This window comes from Numenius arquata, chromosome 1 (genome assembly GCF_964106895.1).
Source record: "Numenius arquata chromosome 1, bNumArq3.hap1.1, whole genome shotgun sequence".
In the NCBI taxonomy this organism is placed as follows: Eukaryota; Metazoa; Chordata; class Aves; order Charadriiformes; family Scolopacidae; genus Numenius; species Numenius arquata.
Window position 1 is genome coordinate 3,108,418 of NC_133576.1, and position 26,212 is coordinate 3,134,629.

At 39.1% G+C, this 26,212-nt stretch overlaps 1 protein-coding gene across 1 annotated transcript in view; it reads right to left on the bottom strand.

Annotated features, from left to right (window-relative positions):
• ANO2 (anoctamin 2) overlaps positions 1-26,212 on the bottom strand; it is a 188,200-nt gene that overhangs the window by 32,913 nt on the left and 129,075 nt on the right. The window contains exons 15-17 of the mRNA XM_074160491.1: positions 11,576-11,650; positions 5,794-5,995; positions 1,019-1,130 (exon numbers count right to left, since the gene is read on the bottom strand). Of these exons, the coding sequence (XP_074016592.1) occupies positions 1,019-1,130; positions 5,794-5,995; positions 11,576-11,650 (389 nt within the window). The remainder of the gene's footprint in view (positions 1-1,018; positions 1,131-5,793; positions 5,996-11,575; positions 11,651-26,212) is intronic.

Here is a 26,212-nt window from a genome sequence, read left to right on the forward strand (position 1 = left end):
AATAATAATAATCTCCCTCTCTTGATTAGAGATCACAAACGAAACTGGAAATACATATCCTAACTCACGTTCTCTAACATCTGAATAATTCCCTGCATGGAGTTATTTACACACCTATACACAGTAAAGGTGTTTTTTGACTACACGAGGAGAAAAACAGGGAGATTGATTTTATTATAACCATACAACACCCCCAAAAAATAGTTAGAAAAGACAGAATTCGGTGATATTTTTCATTAATGTCTTATAAGATTTATAACTGCTGGTAAAATGTATCATTAATTCCTAAATCAATGATGCTGAATAGGATTAGTGAAGAGTATAGATTAACGAACTTTACAGCCCCCAAAAGGAACAGAAAAATGGTATGAAACAGAATCCAGAGGATGTTTTAAACATTTTTGCCAAAGTTTGAGCAAACAATCATTTTAAGCTTCCCATTCAAAAGCATACGTTATATTGTGGATAACTGGGTCCCAAAAGACAATGATCCTGAACCCATAGGAAGTCACACTTATTTAGCAGGACAGCTGAATTAGCTTTTTGGTCAATCAGTTCATTTGCCAAAACATGCAACTTCCAGTTGACTATGACTATTTCTTAATTTAACTTGATACAGGCAAATAGTGCAAAACATTGAGAAAGTAATAGAGAAAGCAGTTCCATAATTTAAAATTAAACTGGAAAAATCTTTCTTTGCTAAATGATGCTTCAAGAAAAATTTGCTAAAATGTGGAAAGTGAAGACCTGTAAGCACTGCCATTCACTTATATATGCAACACCCTTTTTTAACTAAAAGGAACTGTTTTCTGAAGTGTGGATTATTCTTATTTTAGAAAGAAAACTGGAGTGGTTGCATTTCAGAACAATGTTCTACTTAGAAGAGAATCAGGACAGTACTCGATATCATGCCCTGCCATTGAAAAGTAAGTTTTAGACAACCCTGCTTATGATATTTTTTCATAGCCGATGAAGGTAGCACATATAAATAGCTATATGTAAAAGACATTTAACCCACCTTCCTTTAAAAAAGGCAACATAAAAAATTGGTGCATAAGAATTCACAAACTTCAGTAGGAATGCCTTCAAAATCAGTCTCTCCTCAAAGTTTTTCTCTGTTTTTGGTACCTCTGCAGGAGGGAGGGGAGAAAAAACAAACCAGGGAAATCAATTAGTAAATATGTTAACATCCCTGATATTCCCAAATACAAAACCAAACTGCAAACTTTGAGCTCATACTGATTTTCCTTTTGTACTTTTAATTTGTACCAAAGCACACTAGCTCTGTCACTGACTCCTGATTTCCAGAGAGTCTTTCCAAATTTCTAGATGGAAATTTAATATTATTTGACAGGAACTTTATTAATGACACCATAATTAACTTCATTCTCTAACAGGCCTCTGACAGCTTATCCCAAGTTGCTCTCAGATGTCTATCCAATACCCTGGTGGCAAAAAAACCCAACAGATCCTGATGCCTAGCCTGGACCCAACGGTACGTCATTTCTTTTCCAGTATCTTTCATTGCCTCGCTGAGAGACCTGGGCAGATCACATCACCTTCCTCCGCTTCAGGATGCACCTGTGAACCTTAGCACATGCCTCCTCTGTCATTTACTCTGACATCTATTATTAAATATATAATAGTATTAAATATATTTTACTTATATAATGAATATTTTATCAATAATAATAGATAGAATTGTTATATATTTACAAGGCTCTCCTACTAGCTATCTGGAGATTGAAGAAAAAATAATTGGATCTTAATATTCAATTGCATAAAGCTAAAGCAGTATAAATGGATTAATTGTATATAAGCGCCTATATATTAAGATACATTATGAGTTACACAACTGAAATAACAAAGCATTAGTATTCTCAATTCACAAATGATGAAAGTAAAGTCCAAAGACTTTAATCCAGAAAAAAAAACACCTTAAAAGCCTTCTTAACTTTGTGTGCACAAGTTTTTTTTTCCGTCATGAGATTGTTAATGTGCTTAACGCTAAACACAAGACTAAGTACCTTTCCGAATAAGGCATTAAATGAATTGTTAATTGCCATCCAAAATAAAGGCACATTTTTGCTAACGCTTCTCCATTCACTATATATATGCTACATTTCTGGACTACGTTAGATAACTTGAAAAAAATTCTCTTAAACATTTTCAGTATTCATTGCTCTGTTCCCAGATTTATTTCCAATTTCCATGGAAATTTTCTAGCAACAAAACACATAGGTTTAAGACAGAGGTTCAAATTGACAGTAGGATCCTCTTAAAGATTATATATGGGTTAAACTCTTGTATTGCCATGCTCATCCTGAGTTGTTAACTAATGTGAGAGCAGATAATTTTATCGTGGTAAGTTCTCGACTGAATTTCTATAGAACAATGGAAGAATGAAATAATAAGGTAGATCCAGAGCTCTGGCTTTAAAGACTTAATTAAAAATACCGCTATACTTGTACAGTTTTGTTTTGGGACACAGCTTGGATGTTTGTTTGCTTTGGTATTTTTTCTTAAAAAAGAAGCACGGCGTTTATTTGAGCACTAAAGCAATAGCAAAACTCTAATGAGCCCCCACTGCCCAGCTTTATTTGTGATGCTTTCAACCATGTGTTCATAAAAGGTCAACAACCAATCCGATGAGCCCTAAGCCATCATTCACCTATATGTATAGAAAAGCTTAGTTAGAGCTTCAAAGGGTTTGAACAATTTGTAGATGACCCCATACGCTAGAGAGACCGTCAGGACAACAGCTCAGGGCAACAGGAATATCGAATAACAGCGGTGCAGCTTTTAATTCGAGGGAGAAAAATCCTAGCCTTTGCCTTATGAAGAACTACCACAAAGATGATCTCAGCCTCTGGATGGAAATTTGCACACCATATATGGCTCTAAAGACTCACTCAGCGCTTCACTCCCTCCCCACGCTCAGATATACTATACCATACCAATAGAGGCATGCATAGAATTTGTCCTCTAGCTAGCGGAATCTGCTATACAAGAAATGCATCCAGCCAGAATAGATGCATTAGTAAGAGAGAAAACTCCCACCACCACCACCCCGAAAATGAAACGCTAATAACGTGGTGCAGCGTGTTACACCACAACTGGGAAGCCGAAACTTTCCAGGTAGAGAATGAGCTGAGGTATCTGTGGCACGGGCCTTAACTCACTGAAGGAGCTGCTGCCTTTATAAGTCACAAACACAAGTAGTTTTGATTTCGTCCCCACTTGACTGGTTCTTCCTTGACCTCAGTGAAGTCACAAATGAGCAAATGAGATATAAGTCAAGTCGGACACACACCGCCCTGATTACTAACGATTCAACCTGAAAATACCAGGATATAATCTGCACTTTTTCTGGTGTCATAAGGGGAGGGGGATCAGTGCCCTGCTTACCTGGGCCCACAGGGGGTGTGTGGAGTCCCAGCGTATCCTGTACAAACTCTCTCTATTGATTACAACAAATATACTACCTTTCTTTCCCCCCAGATACTGATTCAGCAGGTATTGAGGCAGATCCATTACTTTGATCCTGTGATGAATGCAGTCGCTAGCACTAGTACTATTCTTGTGCTTACAGACCTAATTTTTCACTCAAATAAAGATTCGAGTGTGCTTGGGGTTGGAATTGAAACCCATGCTGTCAAGAGCTGTTCCTCCAGCCCAACAAGTGTGTTCCTCAGCCTGTCAATTAACTGCAGTGTGAAAAGAGAATTGAGTATGTTTTGCTCTGCTCAGCAAAATGAAGGTTCACAAGGTAAGGAGCATTTATCAGCATGAATGAATTGCAATTTTTTTAAACATTGTGATTACAGTTGGTATCTGAGCCTAGCAGTGGAAAAAGCTGCCTGAATGAACTTTCCAGCTCCTGTAATTTGTAGCACTAGAGATTACTCAGACTGGATCCTTCTTAAACGAAACACCTTATGGTTAATTAGGAACGCTGCCTAAATAAAAAAAAAGCAGGATTAGAATTAAATGCAAAGTGACAAGGGGACAATAATCTGCAAGTTAGTAAGAAATTCTTGTTTCCTTCAGAATTCAGAGTGGTGCACTTTTTCAAGGGTGAAATTTTCCTTCCATGCTTTTCCCACAGAGGCAATGGTCATGGCTTGCACTCCCCCGCTTTTGCCTAGAAACCGCCAGAGAGGAGGATCCTCACCTCCATCTCTTCCTACTCTTCCCACACACTAGTGTCATGCCTTAACAGTTGTGCCCTGTCTCACCAGGACAGGTGCAACGGACAAGATTGATCAGGTCACACACAGTTAGTAGCTTCTCAGTTATATGAAAGCTGAAAATCTGGGTACAGTTTTCACCTGGACAGTATGTCTCAGTTTCCTTATGCCACTAGAACAGAGTTCATTTGTGTAACCCTGCTACATTCTGCCCAAAGCTGCTTCCAAACAGAAACAAACAAATTAACCCCATATGGTGGCATTTTGTGAAAATGAATTGCTTTGTCTTCATTTCTTTCAAATATTTTATGAATTTAGTCTAAACTGTCACACTATCTTCACTGGTAAAACCACAGGACCATATTTCAAAAATTCAGGATTCAACCCCTATCATGACAACTACAGAACTTTATAGTGTTCTTCAGAAAGCAGGACTAAAACAAATGTTCCCACTTGTGACTTAAAGTGTCTTGAGACAGTGAGAATAAGAAGCACAAGTCTTAAGAGTTCCTAAGGTTTTATCCTGAAGTCTGCTAGTTCCATCCAGCTTCACATCGCTGTAGGTTTTACAGGGAGTGAATCTGTAATTTTGAATGATTGAGTCAGGCTCCCGTTATCAAAAGTCTTCTAATCTGGGTACCTAGGCGTAGATGCCCAAAATTGATAGGTAGAGCACTTGGTACAGTTAAAGGCATCTATGGTTTTTGGTTCATTTTCAGTGTTTAGAATAATTGACTTTGTGTTCCTAGACTTTGAAGCATCTAGAATGAGAAGTGATGTATAAAAATGTGGGAAACAATATTTAATGACAGCTATAAGAATCTCACATTAGGGCCCTGTCAGGAAACATCTTTGGCCTAATTTATATAACAAAACAAAATCCCAGCCTAAACCCTTATTAGTAAATATCTTTGGCATAATGTATACAACAAAACAAAACTCTAGCCTAAACCCCTATAGTAATCAAAGGATTGACTCGCCTTTAAAAGAATTAAATACATTGCCAGGCTTGTAACAATACAACAACATTTAAATTTAAAAAAATCCAATCTCTAACTGAAATACATATTATTATAAAAATTCCAGCCCAGACATGCACCCAATAATGGCAAAAATATCCTTTGAGTGGTAAGAACCCAGTAAAAATCACATCAGCAAAATAACATGGCAAGCATTTGCCAGTGTAGCCTTGCCAGAGCCAGCAACATCTTTGGAACAGCCCAAAGACTCTCAGTAAACCAAGCTCCTAGAGGTAAAGATATATATCAAAATGCATATCAGGTCAAAAACTCTCAATCAGCTCTAGATAAGTGGATCTCGGCACAGAGCCAGTGCAATGCAGAAATACCAGCTGAGATCCTGGAAATAGCACAGCTGCATTAACATGGCATTATGGCCAGGCTAATTAGTCCTATTAGTGGCACACTGCGTGTAGCAGCTTAGACCCCTAGTTCACCAAGGCATGTCTGAGCATCTTACCCCATAGGCCTGAATATTTTCACTGGGACCCTTCAGTGGGAAATATTCCTATGAGAACCTCCTTGCATACTCTCATGTCAATACATGTAATGTACTAACGAGGAATGCGGTGAGATAGCTTTACCAATTTCTGTCAGCCATTTGGCAATAGCTCCATAAATTTCATCAAGTATAAGTATCACAACAAGGTTAATGATGACGGCAGTTGCGGTCACAGTCACTCGAACGTTTGACCTGGTTGTCTCATTTGTGCTGAACGACAAAGCTGCTGCTGTAGTGATTCGATATACAATCACACCAAACACTGCTGAAAACGTCAGCATAATCTGCAAAGAAATATACAGGTAGATTAGTTCAAGTTTGATACTAGCATTTTAAACAGAAGCTTCGACTGATGTGTTGGGTTTGTTCCATGAATTGGTATTGTGTGGTCATTTCTTCGAGCAACACAATAATATGCAGATAATCAAAATGTGAGAATTCAAAACTCTCTAACAGGGACATAATGAAGAAAATGGATGCAGAACTCTGAAACAGCAGAACAATTCCTGAAGATGCGTAGGTCCTCTCTGATTAAAGCTCCACACGTTATCCGTGCAGTATTGGTGAAACTCGGGTAGTTTGGCTTCAAAAGCAGGTAATAAGGAAGGTCTTTCACCCAGCAACAGGTTCAGATGGCTTGGGCTGAAGGGCCTACGTGTACGCTCAGTCAAGCAAATCGGCTTTACTGGCTGAAACAGCTTCACCTCTGCACAGCAGAAGTGGCACCTTACCCTCCAGTTCTGTTTGCTCAACTGTTGCCCAAATTTAAAAAAAAAAAAGTAAAAAAATATTTTTTTTTCCCTTGTTATTATTCTTTTAAGACTGACCCATTTCACTTTACATTTCTGTCCCAGAAATCAGTTGGTATCCCGACGTCCTTCATGGGCGGGCTTTGACCCATAAGATGAGGAAAGTTAGCCTTGCTGCTTAAGGTCAAGTTCCCACAAGAAGAATTTGAATTTCACAGGGCTGTGGTATTCTGGTTTCAAAAAAATCCCACTCCATAATGAAAAAAAATCAATAAAATAACAATAAAAAGTAGCAAATTTTCATAGCCATAGCAGGAAAGGCAGAGATGGTACATTTTTCTTTTTCATTTTTGCCTTTGGCAAGAACTCCAACATACATTCATTATTTTAGGTAAAACATCTTGAGATCCTCAGATGAAAGAGACTACCTCAATGTGAAAGGTTAGACTACTGCAATTATTTCAATGGGCCTAGGGGCCCAGATTCACAACACAGTTTTAAGGAAATTTAACAGTTCATTTTAATGACCCAGCAATAGCTTACTGAATTTGTGTATAGAGAGGGAGGCTGTCTTATGAAAAAGTGCTATTGCAACAAAAGCACAACAAAATCAGAGCTATGTGAAAGGTTGAAATAAAAAGCAGGCACATTTTGTTTTAACGGAGAACTAGTAAACATACTAAAAATAATGATTTGGAGAAAGTCCTGGAGATATCAGATGAAATTCACAAATATTTTTTGTGAGAAAACAGTAATAAAATGTCATATCTAGCAAAACATCTAAATTTTACCTTTTAGATCAATATTTCATTAATTTTAAATGAAATGTAGATGATTGATGAGCTTTTCCTTCATGCTGATGTTTTTCATTCAAATACTCTTCTAAAGAAAAAGGTCTAAACATAAAACACTGAATGAAAACATTTCAAATGCCATAAAATATTACTTCCTTTCCTTTTGTACTTTCCACTGTGTTGAGAAAATGGTTCTACTTTTTCTGCCTATTTTTCTGTTTGTTTGTTTCTTTCACTTACCTACCAAACATGCAGACAAAAATCTGATTCATGTTGAACTATCTGCTCAGCACTTTCTGTGACAGAAGTGGTGCAGGAACACAAAGATCAGAACTTCTACCTAACTAGCCCACCACAGAAGCAGTCACTACAGGAGAGAGTTATATCCCCAATAAAAGGAGAAAACAAAACAGCACCACCTGACAGTAATCTAATTCACCTTCCACCTCTACAGTCACCTTAATCTCTTTTTCTTAGTTTGGGTCACAGATTCATTCCTGTAAATCACCCTCCAAATACCGTTTTTCTGCTTCTTTCCTCTGTGGATTTCTCTGAAATTTTTACGATGGTGATGGACAAGGAAAATCAGCAAGGTAAACTTGTATGTGTCATTCTGGAGACGATGATCTCTCTGGGCTCCATAGACACCTATCTTCACCACAAGCTTCTACTTAGAAATGATATCTTAACAGTAAAGGAAGAACAGTCAGCACCAAGTAGAGAAAGAAGAAATCTCAGGTCACAAAAGTTGAATAGCAAACTCTTAAACCGACCAAAGGATTTAAGGGATCCATAGCAATGAGGAAGATTACTGAAGGATCAGATACTATCAGAGGCTTGCACTATTGCTGCCTTTTCAATTCACGCAGTGCCATAGCAAGATATGCAAAGCTACCCCCCAAAAATATCTTTTATTTATTTAAAGAACAAAGATATTGGTTTTGCAAAAGCACGAGGGCTTCAGAAACTCCTCAGTTGCCCAGCTGTTTTTAAATATTTGCTTAGTTAGACACAGATGGAAAAACACTCCTTTAGGAGTCTTCATTATCTGTGCATCCAGTAACAAGAGAAAGAGAAGGGCTTGTAGGACTGCACAGTAACGAGAGCATAGTTCTCACTGCCCAGACAGCGACTGAGAGGGAGCGGTTCTTGTATCTTCACAGCATTTCTTCCATTCCTGAAAATACCTCTTTTGCTCAAATTCCAGATCAGAAGGTCAACTTTCATTCAGGTACCTACTTTGGGTTTTGTTGTCATTGTCAACATTTCATCTGGCAAGTTCAATCCCTTTCCATGGCAGACAGTTTCCTCACTGAATATCTAAACTAGGCTGTCAAGGACTGAATTGCTTAGAAACAGATGTGAAAATTGGCTGCAGAAAAGGTCACCTACTGAGCCTGGTATGAATGAAGACAAACAGGAAAGCATACTAGATCTGAGAAGGAAGCTATAAACCCCGTGGGCTAGATTGATACCTTTATCCAAGTAGGATAACAATTTAATGTCCAAACAGTTCTTTGGTTCCCCAGTGGGGCTATTCTAGAGTAAAGTATTATGCCATGTGAATAAGAATAGGGCAATAGAGTCCAAAAGAAGGAACAGGCTGAACTCTTGTGCTATGACACTAACTGGTTTTCTTTCTTCCTCTAAGCAAGCCAAACACAATGAACACAAAGAAAGGCTCCAGTGGCGGCACTGCTCTCAGCTATCCTGCTCACTTCCAGCAGTTACTGTTTTCATCACACACTGGGACACCTTTGCCACAACATTCACCTTCTAAATATGGAGTTTCTAAACTGTGACACATGCTATTATTAACCACACACAAGCCAAATTTGTATATGCCCAGCTGAGCCTAGACCTCCTGCTATCACTGGTCTATTGGGTAAAAATAAGACTTGTGAACTTCAGTTCTAAAATCCCTGCAAAAGACATTGCTTAAATCAAGGTTGGATCTTCTGTCTTGACTGCAGTCAAGTGAGGCTTTGCGTACAACAGAAGAACTGCGACCAGATTTTAAAGGATCTGTGAATGTGTAAAATAGTCTTTTGAGTTATTTGGTGGTGTAAAACACCAAGATCAATTGGGCAAGAGAACTAAACCCAGTATTTTTTTCAACCTGCAATTTTAAAGAAGCAAACAGCATGCCTAGCTTAATTGAGACAGAAGAAAAGCCAGAAAGAAAAAAACCGCAACAGTTCCTGAAAGAGGATTCACAAAAGTGAAGTATGCAAAAGGAGTACACAAATGAAGAATAAAGAGAGAAGCTTTTACAATAAGAAAACCATTAGCAGCTTTGAGAATCATCAGGGAAAGCACGGCATGTAAATCTGGGGGAAGGAGGGACAGAACACAACAGCATCATTCTATAGCAATGTAGACATCTTCATGGAAAATGCCTATGGATTTGTGCCACCAGACCCTTTGGGCCTGGAAAAGGTAGTATTAAAAAGTCAGCAATCACTTCTGCAGCACTAGAAATTGCGGCACGTTTGTGTGTGTATCCATGTCTGAGTCTTCTACATCTGTGTGCCATATATGTGCATACACACACGTAAATTCAAGATTTCACCACATATTATGTGTGTAGTGCTTACAGCTAAAAAAATTAGTCTCTAAGAATATTAATAACAGAGGCAGATGAGACCAATTTAGTTTCCTTAGTGCAATTCTATTGCACAGGCTGACAACAAACTTCAGTCTGGTGTTTCCAATCCCTGCTTAACTAATCTAGCAGAAAAAAAAAAAAAAAAAAGAAACATCACGGACAGTGAAGAGTAGATTGTAATCTCCACATGGGAAAGCAGAACTCACTCTCCTTCATCAAGAGCTGATTTGAATTTCATGCAGCGTTTCTAAGTTGTCTCCTGAAGATGCTTAGATCTTACTAATGCTCAAAGTATTCTAAAAAAATCAATGTGGCCACTGCTCCAAATGGTGAAAGCCAACATAGTTCCACTAGTCACTAACAGAAGTTGAAGAATCGGAGCTTTACGTTTTACCTTTATATATCTCTCTGAGATGCTACAGTAATCTGGTAGTGTAATACATAGGCTATGACTCAGGAAAGCATTTTAAGCTCAAGCTTAGGGGAGATTTAAACATATGGTTAAAGTCAAAAGCACATGTAAGCACCTTGTCTACAAAAGAATTACTTGTAAAAGCTAAATTAGGGCTATGTGCTTAGCCATACTCAGTATACTCTGCTTTAAGCAAAGTCACAACTGATGTTGGTTAGAGGTTCTGACTAAAAAGCAAATGTTTGGTATTGCCTTAGGATGATAAACTCACTCAAAGTGTTGTAAGTGCATACGTATATATATGAATGACACACCCAATATGTACAGAAAATATACTTAATATACAATACATATATCTTAATAAATATAAACACATATATTTATAAAAATGCAGACATTCATTTGACTTCAATGTGAATATAAAAATATTTTTGATTGCCAGGAAAAGAAATAAAATCTTCAAAGCATATCTGTTCCAGTATATGCAAATTCCAGTAAATTCGAAATGCACGTAGATATTTTTAAATTATTTAGTTCCTAAGTAAATTTCCCATGTCAGATGCTCCTGTGGTTTAGACCGGAATATTTCATTCAGTAATTTCTGTAACCAGAGGGATAATGGGATCCTTGAAAGTGTAATTTAAGGTTTATTAGCCAGGCTTTCCTATTGCTGTTTACAAAGTCTAGCAGCTTGATGATGTGTTTATGGTCTGTTGGAAATTTTGCTAGGACAGCGGTGTCCACACTTTACAGTTGGCTGACCCGCACACCTTATTCTTGTTCTCAAATGAGGATTGTATACCATGGTCTTCCTTGACTACAGTATAGTCGATCCCTGAATGTGTCTTGGACAAATATTTCTCAGCAACATATTTATGCCACCTGCATGTCACCTGCGCAGCAGGCTCAAGGCTTCTGAATGTCATTCTGACAGAGCATTCTCAACACTGTGCACACAAGCAAATACACAGCAGGCTTCCCTTCATCAGATAACGGAGGATGGAGCAGAAACCATGTGGTAGAGACAGCGTCTAGTAACAAGCTGCTGTCATTACAGCAAGTCATTCAGCCAACAGCCCCCTCATAAGCAGCCTTTGGTAAAAGAGAATAAAGCTGGAGGGAGGCATTGAGCTCTACGAGTCTTCCTAGCAGGACGTGTATTTCTGATGAGCTGTAGGTTATAAACCTAGCATTCTTCATATTTTTAGATCTTTGACAATGCTAATTTAGGATTCCACTCAAGATGCTCATTGCAAAGTTTCTCACACCTAATAAATGTGGAGAAATGCAGATTATATTACCATAAATAAAATCAGTCCAAAGTTTGCTGCATATCCAGGCATACGGTCACTCCACGTCAGCTTCTCCTTTTCATCCTGTGACAAAACACAAAGATGAAACAGCAGACATTACAGAACTGTACAATAGCAAGTATTGGGCTTAGTAAGATCTGTTATTGAAAAACGTTCTCAATTCCCCTACTCCTGTGTTAACTTTAAAGGTGATTATAAGATTTAGAACACTGATATTTTAAAGCAGACTTTAATTTGAGAGAAAAGAAGGTAAGAGGGTAAACAAAACATATAGAAATTGTCTGCAAAAATATCATATGTAACTATGATCTTAATATTTGAAAAAATGTATTCAGCTTTTACTAAATTTCATAATATCAGGAGAAAATCCCAAGATTCACCTTAATTTACATTTAGGCAAAGCAACTGTTTATTTTGAACTGTTTCTTGTAAAACTTCAGAAGAATAGTGCTTAAGACAGAAAACGTTAAAAGAATGCTTACTAGCATTGAACTCAGATTTTTTGTCCAATGATTACCTTAGCCAGATGCGGCCACTAAGATCATTCTTACAAAGACACCCCAATCCTCCTCCTGGTACTTGTTCTATAGATGAGAGAAACTACAAAGACAAGCCCCCTCTGTGATCTCTGCTGCCAACCTTGTTTTCTTCACGTGCAAACAGCATCTCTCTCTTCACTGCATAATATAAAGCAACTGTGATCAGTGAAACATAGTACGCCTTTACTCTCCCCACACAAACCCAACCTCATCTCTAGCAACGTATACTTCTAAAGAAGATATTTAAAAATGGATTTATATGAGAAATATGATCCCCTCCTCTCAAAATAGGTTTCTTAAAATAACAATAAGGTCACTACTTTGTTTAAGTTAAACTAAAACTATATAATCAAATTAACTAAGGACACAGAGCCAGCTGCTGTTTGCATTTCTGTGAACCACCGTTGCTATCCCATGGACTAGTACTTCACTTACATTGGAGTTAATCCAGAGTTATTATGAATTTAAATGAATTTAAATCAGATTAGAATTCAGGTCAAAGGTTTCAAATAAAACATTTCTAAGGCACAATTGTCCTCAGATAAAAATAAAAATCTGGGACTACTATGCCTTTGTAACAGGGTTTCTCAAAGTAACACTAGGAATAGAGTGTATACTCCAAGTGCAGAAATGCAGCAATGATTTTTTCTCGTGGAATTTACTGGGATGTGGAATTAGACTGAAGACATGATCCTGTCTACACATCCATTGCCATTGTGGTGGTGCCTCAAACACTGTGGAAAGCAGTAGCTCTCAGCATCCCCTCTTTTCAGCTCAGCTGTTCAAACAGACGAGTTAAGCACATTTCCTTTGGGAGAATGCTGGCAGGACTGGGTCATAGCAAACCCAAGCAGAAGCACAAATAATTTGGCCCAATGTATGCACTACATAAATACTCCATACAGTACATAAATGGAATCCCTTATTTAGTTGGAAGGCTACTTCAAAAAGCATTTCTGTGAAAGCACAGATGCATTTCATTTAATTTTGGCTTTTACCACTCAGCAATTACACAGGACATAAAGAAGGTCTAAGTGATTATACTCCAAGAAGGCCTGAAGGACACCATGTCTAACAATTTCACTAGGGGAAGAACACTAAACAAGTAAAACAGCAGAATGAGTTAATGCTAAGTGGTTAAAGGAAAGAAGAAAATCTTTTATAACTATACTGAGGTGGAAATTCTTATTTATACAAAAAGGCCACGAAGAGGCAAAACTCACCAAGAAAATGACTTTAAAAATCTCACTAGCAGTAGGAACTTTGGAAAATAAGAAATCATAATACCAAAATCAAACTTTCATGTATCATGAAATATGGTCTCCAAATCATAAATGTCAAAGTGACTAAGGTTTTTCATGTTTTGGGTTTTGTTTTTTTGTTCAATATTTCTGGTGGTGTAGGACTTTTTGAAATGACAGCCAGGATTCTGACATGATCTGCTGGCTTTCCAAGTCAAGAAAAAAATCACATCCTGGAAGACTCCTGATAACTTCTCAGCAATTTACAAAATTGAGAAATTTGAATCAGTTGTCCATTATTAAAATGAAATAGCCAAAATAACTATTTGCCCTGTTTGCCCCACTTCTTATTTTTTTTTCCTTTAGTAAAATAGAATGGATAGTTAGAGGAAAGAAGAAGAAAAACTAGGGAAATTGAGCAGTGATTGACATATACTTTTAGAGATGTATATCAGAGGCTAAGGTGTGCCTAAGCCTACATTTTTAGGCATTAAGAGACATTAGGATTAATCCATTTAAGGGTCCCAACTTCAGGAGAGTTTAAGGACTGCAGTTATTAGAGTGTTTGCTCTCTTTAATCTCAGCATGTGCATTAAGAATGCAGAGGCATCTAGCATCACCAGTCATTTTGGAAGCCCTAGGTTTAGAACCTAAATACTTGTTTTACATAAATTATTGCTTTACAAGAGCACTTTGTGCCTGATGAATTCAATAAAATAAGTTCCTGGAATAAAGATTTAGAAGCATAACTGATTCTTAAAATATCAATTTATTACTGGGAATAACTAAATGAAATATGGACTGTCTCCCAAAGATATTACCTTGCTGACCAGTACAAAAATAGCACTTTCTCTTGTAGTAGGTTGACCTTCGCCAGCTGCCAGACGCACACCCAACCACTGTCTCATTGCTTCTCCCCAACAATATAAGGGGAGAAAATAAGATGAAAAAGCTCATGGGCTTTGATAAATATAGGAAGGTGACTTACCAACTACCATCACAGGCAAACCAGACTTAACTTGTGGAAAATAATTTTAATTTATTGTTATTTAAAATAGATTTGGATGGTGAGAAATATAAACAAAACTAAAAATCCTTCTACTTCACCCCTCTCCCAACTTCTTCCAAGGGCCAAGTTCAGTCCTTCATTCCCAACTCCTCTACTTCCCCCACCAAGCAGCGAAGTGGGATGGGGAACGGTGGGTTACGGGGTCAGTTCATAACAGCTCCTCTCTGCCACTCTCCATTCCTGAAGTCCTTCAGGATAAACCTGCTCCAGTGTGGGCTCTCCACAGGACAAAGTTTTTTCAGGAAATATCCACCCACTCCAGCATAGGATCCCCCATGGGCAACATTGTGGGTGTCTGCTCCATGGTGGTTCTCTCCACAGGCTTCAGGGAAATACTTGCTCTACCATGATCTCTCCAGGTGCTGCAGGGGAACTTCTGCTCAGACAGCTGGAGCATCTCCCCTCCTCCTGCTCTCACCTGGTGCTGTTTCTCACACTTTTTTCCCCTCCCTCCTCACTGCTGGCCAGCTTTTTACCCTTTCTTACACACACTTTCCCAGAGGTATCACCATCTTGCTGAGGGCCTCAGCTGTGCCCTGCGGTGGGTCTATTGGAGTGGTGTCAGTCTCTCCTCACGGAAGCCATCCCTGCAGCCACTGCTGCCAGTGCTGGGACACCGGAACCTGGTACATCTGTGGTGTTGGTGCAACAGCATAAGGAAAATCACCTTTTCTTTTGAACACTGAAAAAGGAAATGCAGGTTGGATGGAACTCAGTGGAATGACAGACACTCTGGCAGTGCTTTCCCAGTCTCTTCTTGCAATGAAGGACACAAAGGGGGTAATCAGGAAGAGGAGAGAGGAGGTGCATGAGAAAGGACAAGTGGATAAAATAAGGAAGGTCAGTATGACATCTAGTCAGCTTTCTCTTTCATGCACGTGCTTCCATGGGCTTTCATGCCCCACAATCACAGGCCCTGGTTCCCATGGGGGCTTTCAACCACCCTGATATTTGGTGGAAAGGCAACACAGACAGGCCTGCAGAGTACTGATGACAATTTTTTGACACAGGTGGTGAAGGAGCCAATGGGGAGAGTTGTGCTGCTGGAGTTTTTACTAACTAACAAACAGCTAGTTGGGGATGTGAAAGTTGGGGGCAGCTTTGGCTGCCATGGCCATGAGATGGTGGAGTTCAGGATCTGTGTGGAAGAAGCAGAGCAAAAAAGTAGAATTACAACCCTGGACTTCAGGAGAGTTAACTTCAGCCTCTTCAAAGGCCTACTTGGAAGAATCCCATGGGTTCGGGCTCCAGAAAGTAGGGGGTGGTCCAAGAGAGCTGGTTAATATTCAAGCTTGAGATTAGTGCATCCTTATGAGTAAGAAATCAAGCAAAAGAGGCAGGAGACCTGCATGGATGAGCAGGGAGCTTCTGGAAAAACTCAATTGGAAGAAGGAAGTTTACAGAATGTGGAAATAGGCACCGGCCACTTGGGAGGAGTATAGGAACGTTGTCAGAGTATGCAGAGACACAACAAGAAAGGCTAAGGCATGGAATTAAATCTGGCAAGAGATGCCAAGGACAAGAAGAAGGGCTTCTTCAAGTACATCAGTAGCAAAAGGAAGACTAGGAAAAATGTGGGCCAGCTGCTGGATGAAATGGGTGCCCTGGTGACAGAGGATACAGAGAAGTTGGAGGTACTGAATGCCGCCTTTGCTTCAGTCTTTACTGCTAACGCCAGCCCCCAGGAATCACAGAACCTGGAGGTAAGACAAAAAGTCTGGAGAAAGGAGGACTCTCCCTCCATCATGGAGGATCAGGCTAGAGATCATTTAGGTAAATTTGACACTCACAGATCCATGGGCCCTGATGGGATTCACCCACAAATGCTGACATAGTCAGCAGATGTTATTGCTAAGATGCTCTCTGTCACTCCATTAACTTTGAAAAGTCATGGAGAACAGGAGAGGTGCCTGAAGACTGGAGGAAATCCAATGTCACTTCAGTCTTCAAAAAGGGCAAGAAGGAGGACCCAGGAAACTACAGGCTGGTCATCTCACCTTCATCCCTGGAAAGGTGATGGAACAGCTCATCCTGGATGTCATCTCTAAGCATGTAGAGGAAAAGAAGGTCAACAGGAGTAGTCAGCATGGATTCACCAAGGGGAAAACATGCTTGACCAGTCTGATAGCCTTCTATGATGGCACGACTGGCTGGGTGGATGTTGTCTACCTTGACTTCAGCAAGGATTTTGACGTTGTCTCCCATAACATCCTCATAGGAAAGCTTAGGGATAGCAGGTTAGATGAGTGGACAGTGAGGTTGGCTGAGTGGCAGAGCTCAGAAGGTTGTAATCAGTGGTGCAGAGTCTAGGTGGAAGCCAGTAACTAGTGGTGTTCCCCAGGGGTCAATACTGTGTCCAGTCTTGTTCAATATATTCGTCAGTGACCTGGATGAGGGCGCAGACTGTACCCTCAGCAAGTTTGCTGAGGATACAAAACTGGGAGGAGCGGCTGACACACCAGAAGGCTGTGCTGCCATTCAGTGAGACCTGTACAGGCTAGAGAGTTGGGTGGAGAGGAATCTAATGAAGTTCAACAAAGGCTGATGTAGGGTCCTTCCCCTAAGGAGGAATAACCCCATACACCAGTACAAGTTAGGGGCTGCAAAGCTGGAAATCAGCTCTGTACAGAGACCCTGGAGTCCTGGTGGACAAGCTGACCATGAGGCAGCAATGTACCCTTGTGGCCAAGAAGACCAGTGGTCTCCTGGGGTACATTAAAAAGCGTGTGGCCAGCAGGTCGAGGGAGGTCTTCCTCCCCCTGTACTCTGCCCTGGTGAGAGCATATCTGGAGTACTGTGTTTAGTTCTGGGCTCCCCAGTTCAAGAAAGACAAGGAACTACTGGAGATAGTCCAGCGGAGGGCTATGAAGATGATCAGGGGATGGGAGCATCTCTTATATGAAGGAAGGCTGAAAGACTTGGGTCTGTTTAGCTTAGAGAAGACGGAGAGGGAATCTTATCAATGCTTATAAATATCTAATGGGTGGGTGTCAAGAGGATAGGGCCAGACTTTTTTCAGTGGTGCCCAGGAACAGGACAAGAAGCAATGGACACAAACTGGAATGCAGGAAGTTCCATCTCAACATGAGGAAAAACTTCTTAACTTTGAGGGTGACAGAGCACTGGAACAGGCTACCCCGAGAGGTTGTGGAGTCTCCTCTGGAGACATTCAAACCCCACCTGGACACGATCCTGTGCAACCTGCTCCAGGTGAACCTGCTTTGGCAGGGGGGTTGGAGTAGATGATCTCTGAAGGTCCCTTCCAACCCCGACCATTCTGTCATTCTGTGATTCTGTGATTCCTTTAACCTTAGGTGACTTTGCCATGAGTCTTTCATTCTCTATAACTCTTACCCAAAGGGAGATCTGAACAGCATGCCCGAGTTGCTATGCCATTATGAGGAGAATGAAAAAGCTGGATGAAAATATTACTCAGTTATTTAGACAGCATGACTGGCACAAACTACAGTAGCAACTCCTGCAACTTAAATCAATACAGTAGGCAGTAGAAAGATACTTTGTCTCAGCTCTTGCTAAGAAAACCGAATCTGTAAATTCATTTGGTATTCTACATCACACCTGATTCTACTGTCTGGCAATAGTGCCATCTAGCCGCTAAAAGACTGTACTGTGAGGTATCAAGAACACCTTGTCTGCGATCAAATATTACACTTGCATACTACAGCAAATGTGGTTTATTCTAAGTTCATGGAATTCATTCATAGATTTCTCATAGGATACCCCATTCTAATCAATAACATGCATTACAGGACATTGCCTGGATTTTAGACAAGGGCAGAAAAGCTTTCCTGAAGGTTAATGAAAATTCAGCCAAACAAATAAGCAATCTATTTGGAGCAGTCCAAGAGGTGTATGCATTCACTGACGTGACTAAATGACACTGATCATCTGAAGAACATTCTCAATGACAGATATGTTACACTATGGGATATTCCCCAAGAGAAATTGTATTGTGGGGAAATACTTATAAACAATCAGAAAACCTCACAATAGAGATTATACTTTCAGGGTGAACAAGATATACTAAAAGTCATATTTTAAAATCTTTGTTTCAGGTTCTTTAAATACAATACAATTTTATTAGAGGAAGAAAAATTTGGTTCTGTAGTTGCATTCCTGTTCTAATGTTTAAGGTGATGTTGCTTATGTTCCTTGTAGGAAAACAACTCTTTTCTATTAGAAAACAAAAAATAATTTAAACAAAATCAGAAAGGAGAAAAAAAAAAACAAAACCATTAAGCACCATCTAGGTTTTCCTGGATGGTTTATTTCCCTATGAGTTACCTAACATGGCAAAGATCCAACATGTGCAGCATCCTCAGGTGGGCCTCTCAGCTGTGGAAGCCTGGAGATATACTGCACTTGGACAGCACCAAGCGACTTTGGGCAAACAGTTCTATGTTTCTCTGTGAATTAAACCACAGCCAGTTTGCTCAGATCACAAGTATTTCAGTCATTTATATTTTCCCACAAGAGAACACCTCCTCAAAGCAGGTGTTTCTAACTATCAGTCATGCCAGCTCAACCTGCACTCGGGGAGTAAAGCAACATACTTTATCTCTTCTGCATCCTGTTTCGCAACTTCAGTTCTGAAGTTCAGGCTTTTCAGTGTGGTTGCACCTGGGCAACCCCAATGACTTCACTGGACTTTCACAGAGTTGCAGTAATTGACTGGAACTTAGTAAAAGATGCTCAGGGAAGAAAAGAATCCAGGAACTCTCTCTCCCTTGGCTTCCTAAGATCTTGCACAGCTTGCAACAGCAAAAAGCGTAAAATTTTATTTCCAATTACAAAATCCAGAAGTTCATCTCTAAGTATGCCCAGAAAGCATCAAACAAATAATGTTGTTTTTATAACTGCAGTTTTCTTAGTAGAAAGAAAAGCTTTAAATCGTGTAAAAACTGTGCTGTAAAATGAGCATCTAGAAATAAAAATTGTGTATCAAATACAGCCCTGCTTTTTTGCGTAACACCCAAAATACTGCACATATATTGCAGGGTCAAGACAAGGAATGAAATGAGCTGCTTCTGGAATAAAAGGTCCCTATAATTTTACTTTGGGCATGGAATAAGATAAAGGCAAAGAGAAAGGGATGGTTCGGCGCTATTTGGAGGTTAAAAGAAGTTAAGAGCCAGAAAAAGCCTTCAGTACAGGCAGTTTTGGAAGACAGTAGATTCCAGGGTGGCAACACAAAGGGAAGCATAATCAGGGCACACCAGTGTTTATGGGATCTTGCACTGACCTACAGTGGTAATTACAGCTAAGAAACTCTGGATAAATTAATGGGTCTGTTCCAGCCTCTTTTAGGGACCACTGGCCTTCAAACTTCTGAGAGGAAAGACAAAACTGCTGCTGCCCTGGGCATCTGCCCATGCCTGTGTCTATTCCAGTCTAAATCTGCCCCTAGGAGTTCTACCTTCACACTCCCACAGAAGCTGGAAGAGCTTTTGTTTTAAGACCTATTAACAGAAAGAACAACACTTTCTGTTCTTCTCACTTAGAAAGCAGTAAGGCCATTTTAACAGTAGAGATGGCTCTGTTTTGTGAGCAATGTTCTGTTTCAAGCTTGCACATGGAAAATGAACTGCCAAGACTCATTTGGAGCCGGCTGAAGGACTGCAAAATTTTTAATTAAAAACTTTTTTTCTGTCTTTGAAACATGCAGAATAGCACAGACACTCCGACAGGTTTCAGTGGAGCTTAACGGACAGATTCTAAATCATTTGCAGAAGCAATGCAGAATTGTGAGCTATGAGAAGTGTGTGCAAGGCTCAATACTAATTATGGGAAATTAATAGAATTTAAGGCTAAGCAACATTATTGTTAACCATCCAGTCTTGGTCTCTTTTGTAACCACAGAACTTCCTTGAGATGATTTTTGCTATAAGGATAATAAATGTGTTTTAACTAACTTTTTTTTTTTTTTTAGAGAAATGTCTAATCACAGCTTGAGCATTTCTGTCATGAACAGTCAGTCACAAGCCTTATTAGGTCATTCCAATTGCTAATTTTCCTAGCTGTTGAAAATGTATGGCTTACTTCCAAGCTGAATTTGCCTGTCTGCATCTTCCAGCCTTGGCATTTAACTCCAACTTTGTCAGTTAAGAGCATCTACTGGCAGATTTTTCATTTTGGCTGTAGGTTCTTACAAACTGTGATCAGGCCACCTCTTGGCTTTTCTGCCAGCTTAGACCGCTCACTCAGAATGGGAACAATCAGTCAACCCCACAGCTGCGTTTCTTCCCCTGCAATGTGATTGGAAACAAATTTCTTACAGGCTACAGCCCTGACACGGGCCGCTCACTCGGCCTTTCACATAGCAAGGCTTATGAAAGCATGTGGGAGTAGCCAACCCCTGTGCCTCAAGACACACACAAGCACATCCCTTCCACAGGACCAGGTAGATGATGCGATGATTACTGTGTTAGGTGAGGGTCATACTACCAGGCATGGAGCACAAGGAAGTCTGGTGGAAATGAAGACATCAGCGTCTTCTCTGTCGACAGAGGTGCTGGCAGAACGGAGGAAGGGATCCGCTAATCCAAGTACTTTCTAGTCCTTATCAGTCTTAACATTATTCTGAACTTTCTCAAAGTATACATGTGTATGTATATGTACTACTTGGGATATATGTATGCACACACGTGCTAAAATGCATGTGTGTATATCACATGCATGCAAACAAAACCTGGATAAAAACTAGCTCTGATTATTACATTAGAACCGAGCTATGCGCTTCAATACAGAGATGAAATCCATTATCAAAGTTCTCCAAGGCATGGTGAATGTGGCCTGCATTGTTGGAATAAGGGTAAGCTGCAACATGACAACTAGATTTCTTATTAACTTTCCCCCTGTAGCAACAGCATGAACCTAGACTATATCAGGAGGTAACTATTAGCTGTAGGGTATGTAGACAGGTAGGGTCAGACGATCTCAAAAATCACATACACATATGAAAATGTTACTGAAAATTCATTTCAAAGATAAAAAATTAATGCTCCTTGCAATAGTTTCAGGGAAGTATTTCAAGTTGCTTCGTTCACTTAGAAGTAATGGCAAAGGCTGGAGGTCTACTATCAGTGTAATTTAAATTCGTAAAGCTAGACTTGGTTAATTTAATACCCTGTATTTTATTGAGAAACAAAAATGGTTCTTTTCTCTGCTGTATTTAAAACTTATTTTGCCTTTGATACTCATCTTAACGCATCTAGTGCATTGTAGCATATTGCAATCGTTACTGCATAAAAGGCATTAAGGTGCTTAGTCTTTATACCACGGTTTAAAATCAACTTCTTGATATTTACATATGGTTCAAGTGAAAACTGGCAGCACTTCTTTTTTTACAATGACAGTTTAACATATGGCTTTACAAGTATGAATTATTTATGTAAACTTGAAGCCATTCAGAACATTACCAGAAAAACACTATAATTTACACAAACAATAGGGTTACATCTGTAGTCATAAATATTCATTGTTTATCAATGCTCTTTGTAGATGATTAATAAATCGTAGTAAGTCTGATCCTGAGAAGGCAAAGGGCCAGATGTATAAATACACTTAGACATCTGGTGGGATTTCCAGAGCAACTGACTGACAGTGGTACACAGGTTTGTCGTAATAGAGAAGACGGTAGTGGAATGCCAGAAATTAAGTTCATGGCACGAAGGGATATCCTGTCACATGCTAAATTTTTATTTTTTAGTGTAACTTCTGAACTTTCTCAAAGAGGGTAATGAAATGCCAAGCATGGCTTTAAAATATGCTTACATAAATATAGTCATGCATAAGGGAAACAGATTCTGAGCCAGACATGTGCCTACTTTAATTTGCATGATTAGAGCAATTTAATATGCTTTGATATTGGTCAACCAAAGGGAGAACAAGGTGAATTGCAAAGAGTGGCTTTAGTAAAAATTATCAGCAATACTCACTACCTTACATTGTCCTGGAGTTAAATGGATTTTCAACCACTTTGTACTCTGAAATCCAGAGCATCCTTACTCTAATAGTTAATCCGGTTTCACACTTTCTCATGTAAACTGTGAACATTCGATGGAGAAGCTAATGGAATAATAAACACAGCACATTTTAAAACAATTTATCCAGTATAATTTTTCAGAAAAAAAAAAAAAAAAAAAAAGACCTTTTACTAGTTCCCATAATTTGGTACGATTTTAATACTGGCAGTGATTTTAAAAGTTTCTTTCTGTAAGTATAGGACTATATTCTCTGTTTAAGTCCTTTTAAAAGGTGACAGTTACACAATCAGACACCCAATGACTTGCAGTATCTCTCCTTAGAATATAAAAAGGCCCAAAATTATGTTATCTTTTGTAACTTCAAGTCTATTTGCCTCAGACAGATAACAGTTTACCTGAAATTTATCTATAAACTCACTCATTCAGCCACCATTATACACTTTAATATAAGCAACTTGGGCCCAGTGGAACTAAGCCAGTTGGCAATTTTGCAATTTGCAAAGCTCAAATTACAATTCTTTATGTGGGAGTCTCTTAGCAACATTTAATAGTCTTGTTACTTTTCTAAACTGCATGTATTAGTTCCCTTAATGTGAAGGGAACACAATTAAAAAATTTAACTGAGCATATGATTACAATTCTGGATGAGATGCATTTAGTGCTAGACTCCAAGGAAAGATGTCCTTTCTATGCCTTCTTAAAGCTTATCTGGCCCAGCTCTGGGCCAGTGTCCTAGCTTGAAGAATCTAGGCTGAAATTCTTGCTCCTGTGAAATCAATCACAAAATTCCCAGTGACTTAAATAAAGCAGAATCTCACCCCAGGGCTTTGGCATCTCACACTTAAACCCAGATTCTCCATTGTCTTATACCATGTGAAGTTACTTATCCCCACACGAAGTGGGAGAAAAAGGCATGTAACACATTATCAGTTTCCTTTGGTTGCAGTTTCAGATTTAGCTTACACAAACTGTGAATGATCACACCAACAGCAGAGTGGTGTAAATTTTAGTAATATTTTTAAGTTGGTAATTAAATGTTTGAGAAGCTGGGAAAGAATTAAAAGGGGATGTGGCTATGTCAGATTCTTTCCCTGACTCCAGAGTATTACCATCTGTAAAATGTTAATTAAGTTTGTATTCTAACTTTTGAATATGCTGTAAAAAATGACACTCAGTTGCAGAAAACAATCTACAAAGGCAAACTTTTGCCAATAATATATAGGTGACGTGCAGAGAAGAGTTCTGGGTAAACAGTCGGCAAATGGAAGATTGGAAGGATGGGGAGATGTACAAGAGCAAAGCAGCCTCCAGCTCTCTCCACATCTCCAAAAAGGACACATTTCAGAAGTACAAGAGTCCTGTCCGTGTGCTTTCTTCCACTCTGCCATTCTACCCGACTGTTTGAAGTCAGACAGTGAAATTTATGGGTGTACCATTTCTGCATTATCTCTTTAACCAATACTAGGTATGCATCACCACACCATGAGCACACAAAATGAACAAGGACTGTTCCAAAACCAACAGCTCCATATCTTCACACCCTCACGCACAAACACATCCTCCCTCCAAAACCCAATAGAAGAGTGGAAGAATACAGAATAGTAAGAAAAAGATGTAAATGAAACACTGGAAGGCAAAGATAGAAATATTAGAGATTAATGGAGTTGGAAGAGTAATGAGAGACATACATTATGGTACTATTAGCATTATCTTTAGACTTTTGAGAGCTGTGATTTCAGGGAATTACAACCATCAGTGTTTGTATCAATTTTCATTTTTCCAAAATGTAAATTCAATGATAAATTTATTTTTGTAAATTATATCCCTTTTTCACATTATAAAATTGGCAGTCACTTCTCATGAAGTACAATACTTCTCAGTGCTGCCAAAGCTGGAGTTTCAAGCCACCAAATCCTAATGCCTGGCCACTTGATTTTTCGGTGGTTTGGTTTTTTGTTTTTTTCTTTCAACACAAGGGAGTAGACATATTAGACTGAAGTTGACTGACAAGCACATCTTAACGGCTTTTCCAACAACAACTTCATAGAAAGTTGTTTAGGTCTCCCATATATAAATATAACAAAAGTTCCTAGCACTCTAAGTCCAAATCCTTTCTGATTTCCAAACAGGGAAATAGTAACTACCCATACACTAGGCTGAATTAGGTAATATTTATTCAAGTTGCATATATGTGCTAAAACTGTATAGAAAACACACAAAGATCTTCAGGGAGCTCCTTCCCACCAGCATCCTAGATCATTCACCTTTTTTTTTTTTTTTAAGAAATAGTTGTGTTGGTAGTTGGCAGTAAAATGTAGATCTATTGAAAGTTGCCTTGAAATGCCCCAGTTGGATTTAATATAAAACAAGTTGGCAAAACTGGAAATAGTGGGAATCAATGTTTCACATTTCATTCTCTTGAAAATGCTTGTCTGATTCTTTCCTGTCGTTAACAAAAATGGAGTAGGTATATCAACAAAATAAATTTCTGTAGTCCCATACCAGAAAAATGTTGGAAATAGTTGCAATCTATACATGAAACTGATATAGTATCTATTCAGAGATCAGTATACTGTTTGTCCTATATTTAATATAGAAATGACTCTGAAAGTCACAGCAATTGAATTTGCAGATGATACTAAATTAGGAGAGGTTGTGAATGGTGAAGAGGACAGAGACTTAAATACCAGGCTGTTAAGAAGTCAGAAATACAAGCATGTAATACAATGAGATTCAAGTAGGTCAAATTAAGGTTGATACAACTAAGAAAATAATCAGAAACAGCAATAATGTTCAGCAAAGAAAAAAGTGGTATTAAATAGATTCTTGGAGAGCAATGAGTTCCTGCATGAAAATGAATCCGGAGACAATGGAAATGGTGGTGATTTATACTTGGGTCATCCTCACAGATAGTGAAGAGAGGAATGTTAAAAGCATGCACATTCTGCATGGGAGTAAATTCAGAACACTTAAATTCCACAGAGTGAACTAAGTGAATGACATGCAAAAAAAAATCAGGCCTCTAATGCATTGGGTTAAAAAAACTTCTACCATTCACATACAGCAAGGCACGAGACTGTATTTATGGCAGTTGTTTACACACATGAGAGAGCAAGAATAGTATGGGTACATAAACGCCATTGAGTGAGCAGAGACCTGAGCCGACCCTACCTGTGCTATTTCTAGAACTAGAGAAAGGATCCCCAAGATGACTGGATATGAGGCCACTGAGAGGACCTCTGGAAAGTGTCATGAGTAGAATAGGGTGATTTGGGATGCTCCATTTCCTCTCAGAGACGTGCTCAAAGTCCCCATACGAAGCTGAAGATTTTCTGAACTTCTGGTGCTGTCACAGAAATTGGACGAGGTCCTGTTACTAAAATTATTCATCAACTAGGTCATTTAGCTAAATGTTCTCACAGAACAGGGAAAGAAATACTTAGGAGAAATAGATATCTTCCAATCAGAGGCAAGGCTACAAAGGAGGTCTCTTCTGCAGCATTTTATTGCCATGCACCTTCTGTGGTTTCAGAGTACTGGGGCATCACCACCCACTGCACTCTCCTCTGCAGAAGACTCAGAGCTCCTACTGTAGAGCGTAGAAGAATGTAACACTGCCATGTAAACAATGCTTATCTACATCTCTTCTTATTCTGATGCTGTCCAGACTACATGCCAAAGACCACAAAGCATTGCAGTGATATGGAATCTTAACCCTATGTTATAACCAACTCCCAATCTAAACCCTATGTTATAACCAAATTTCAACA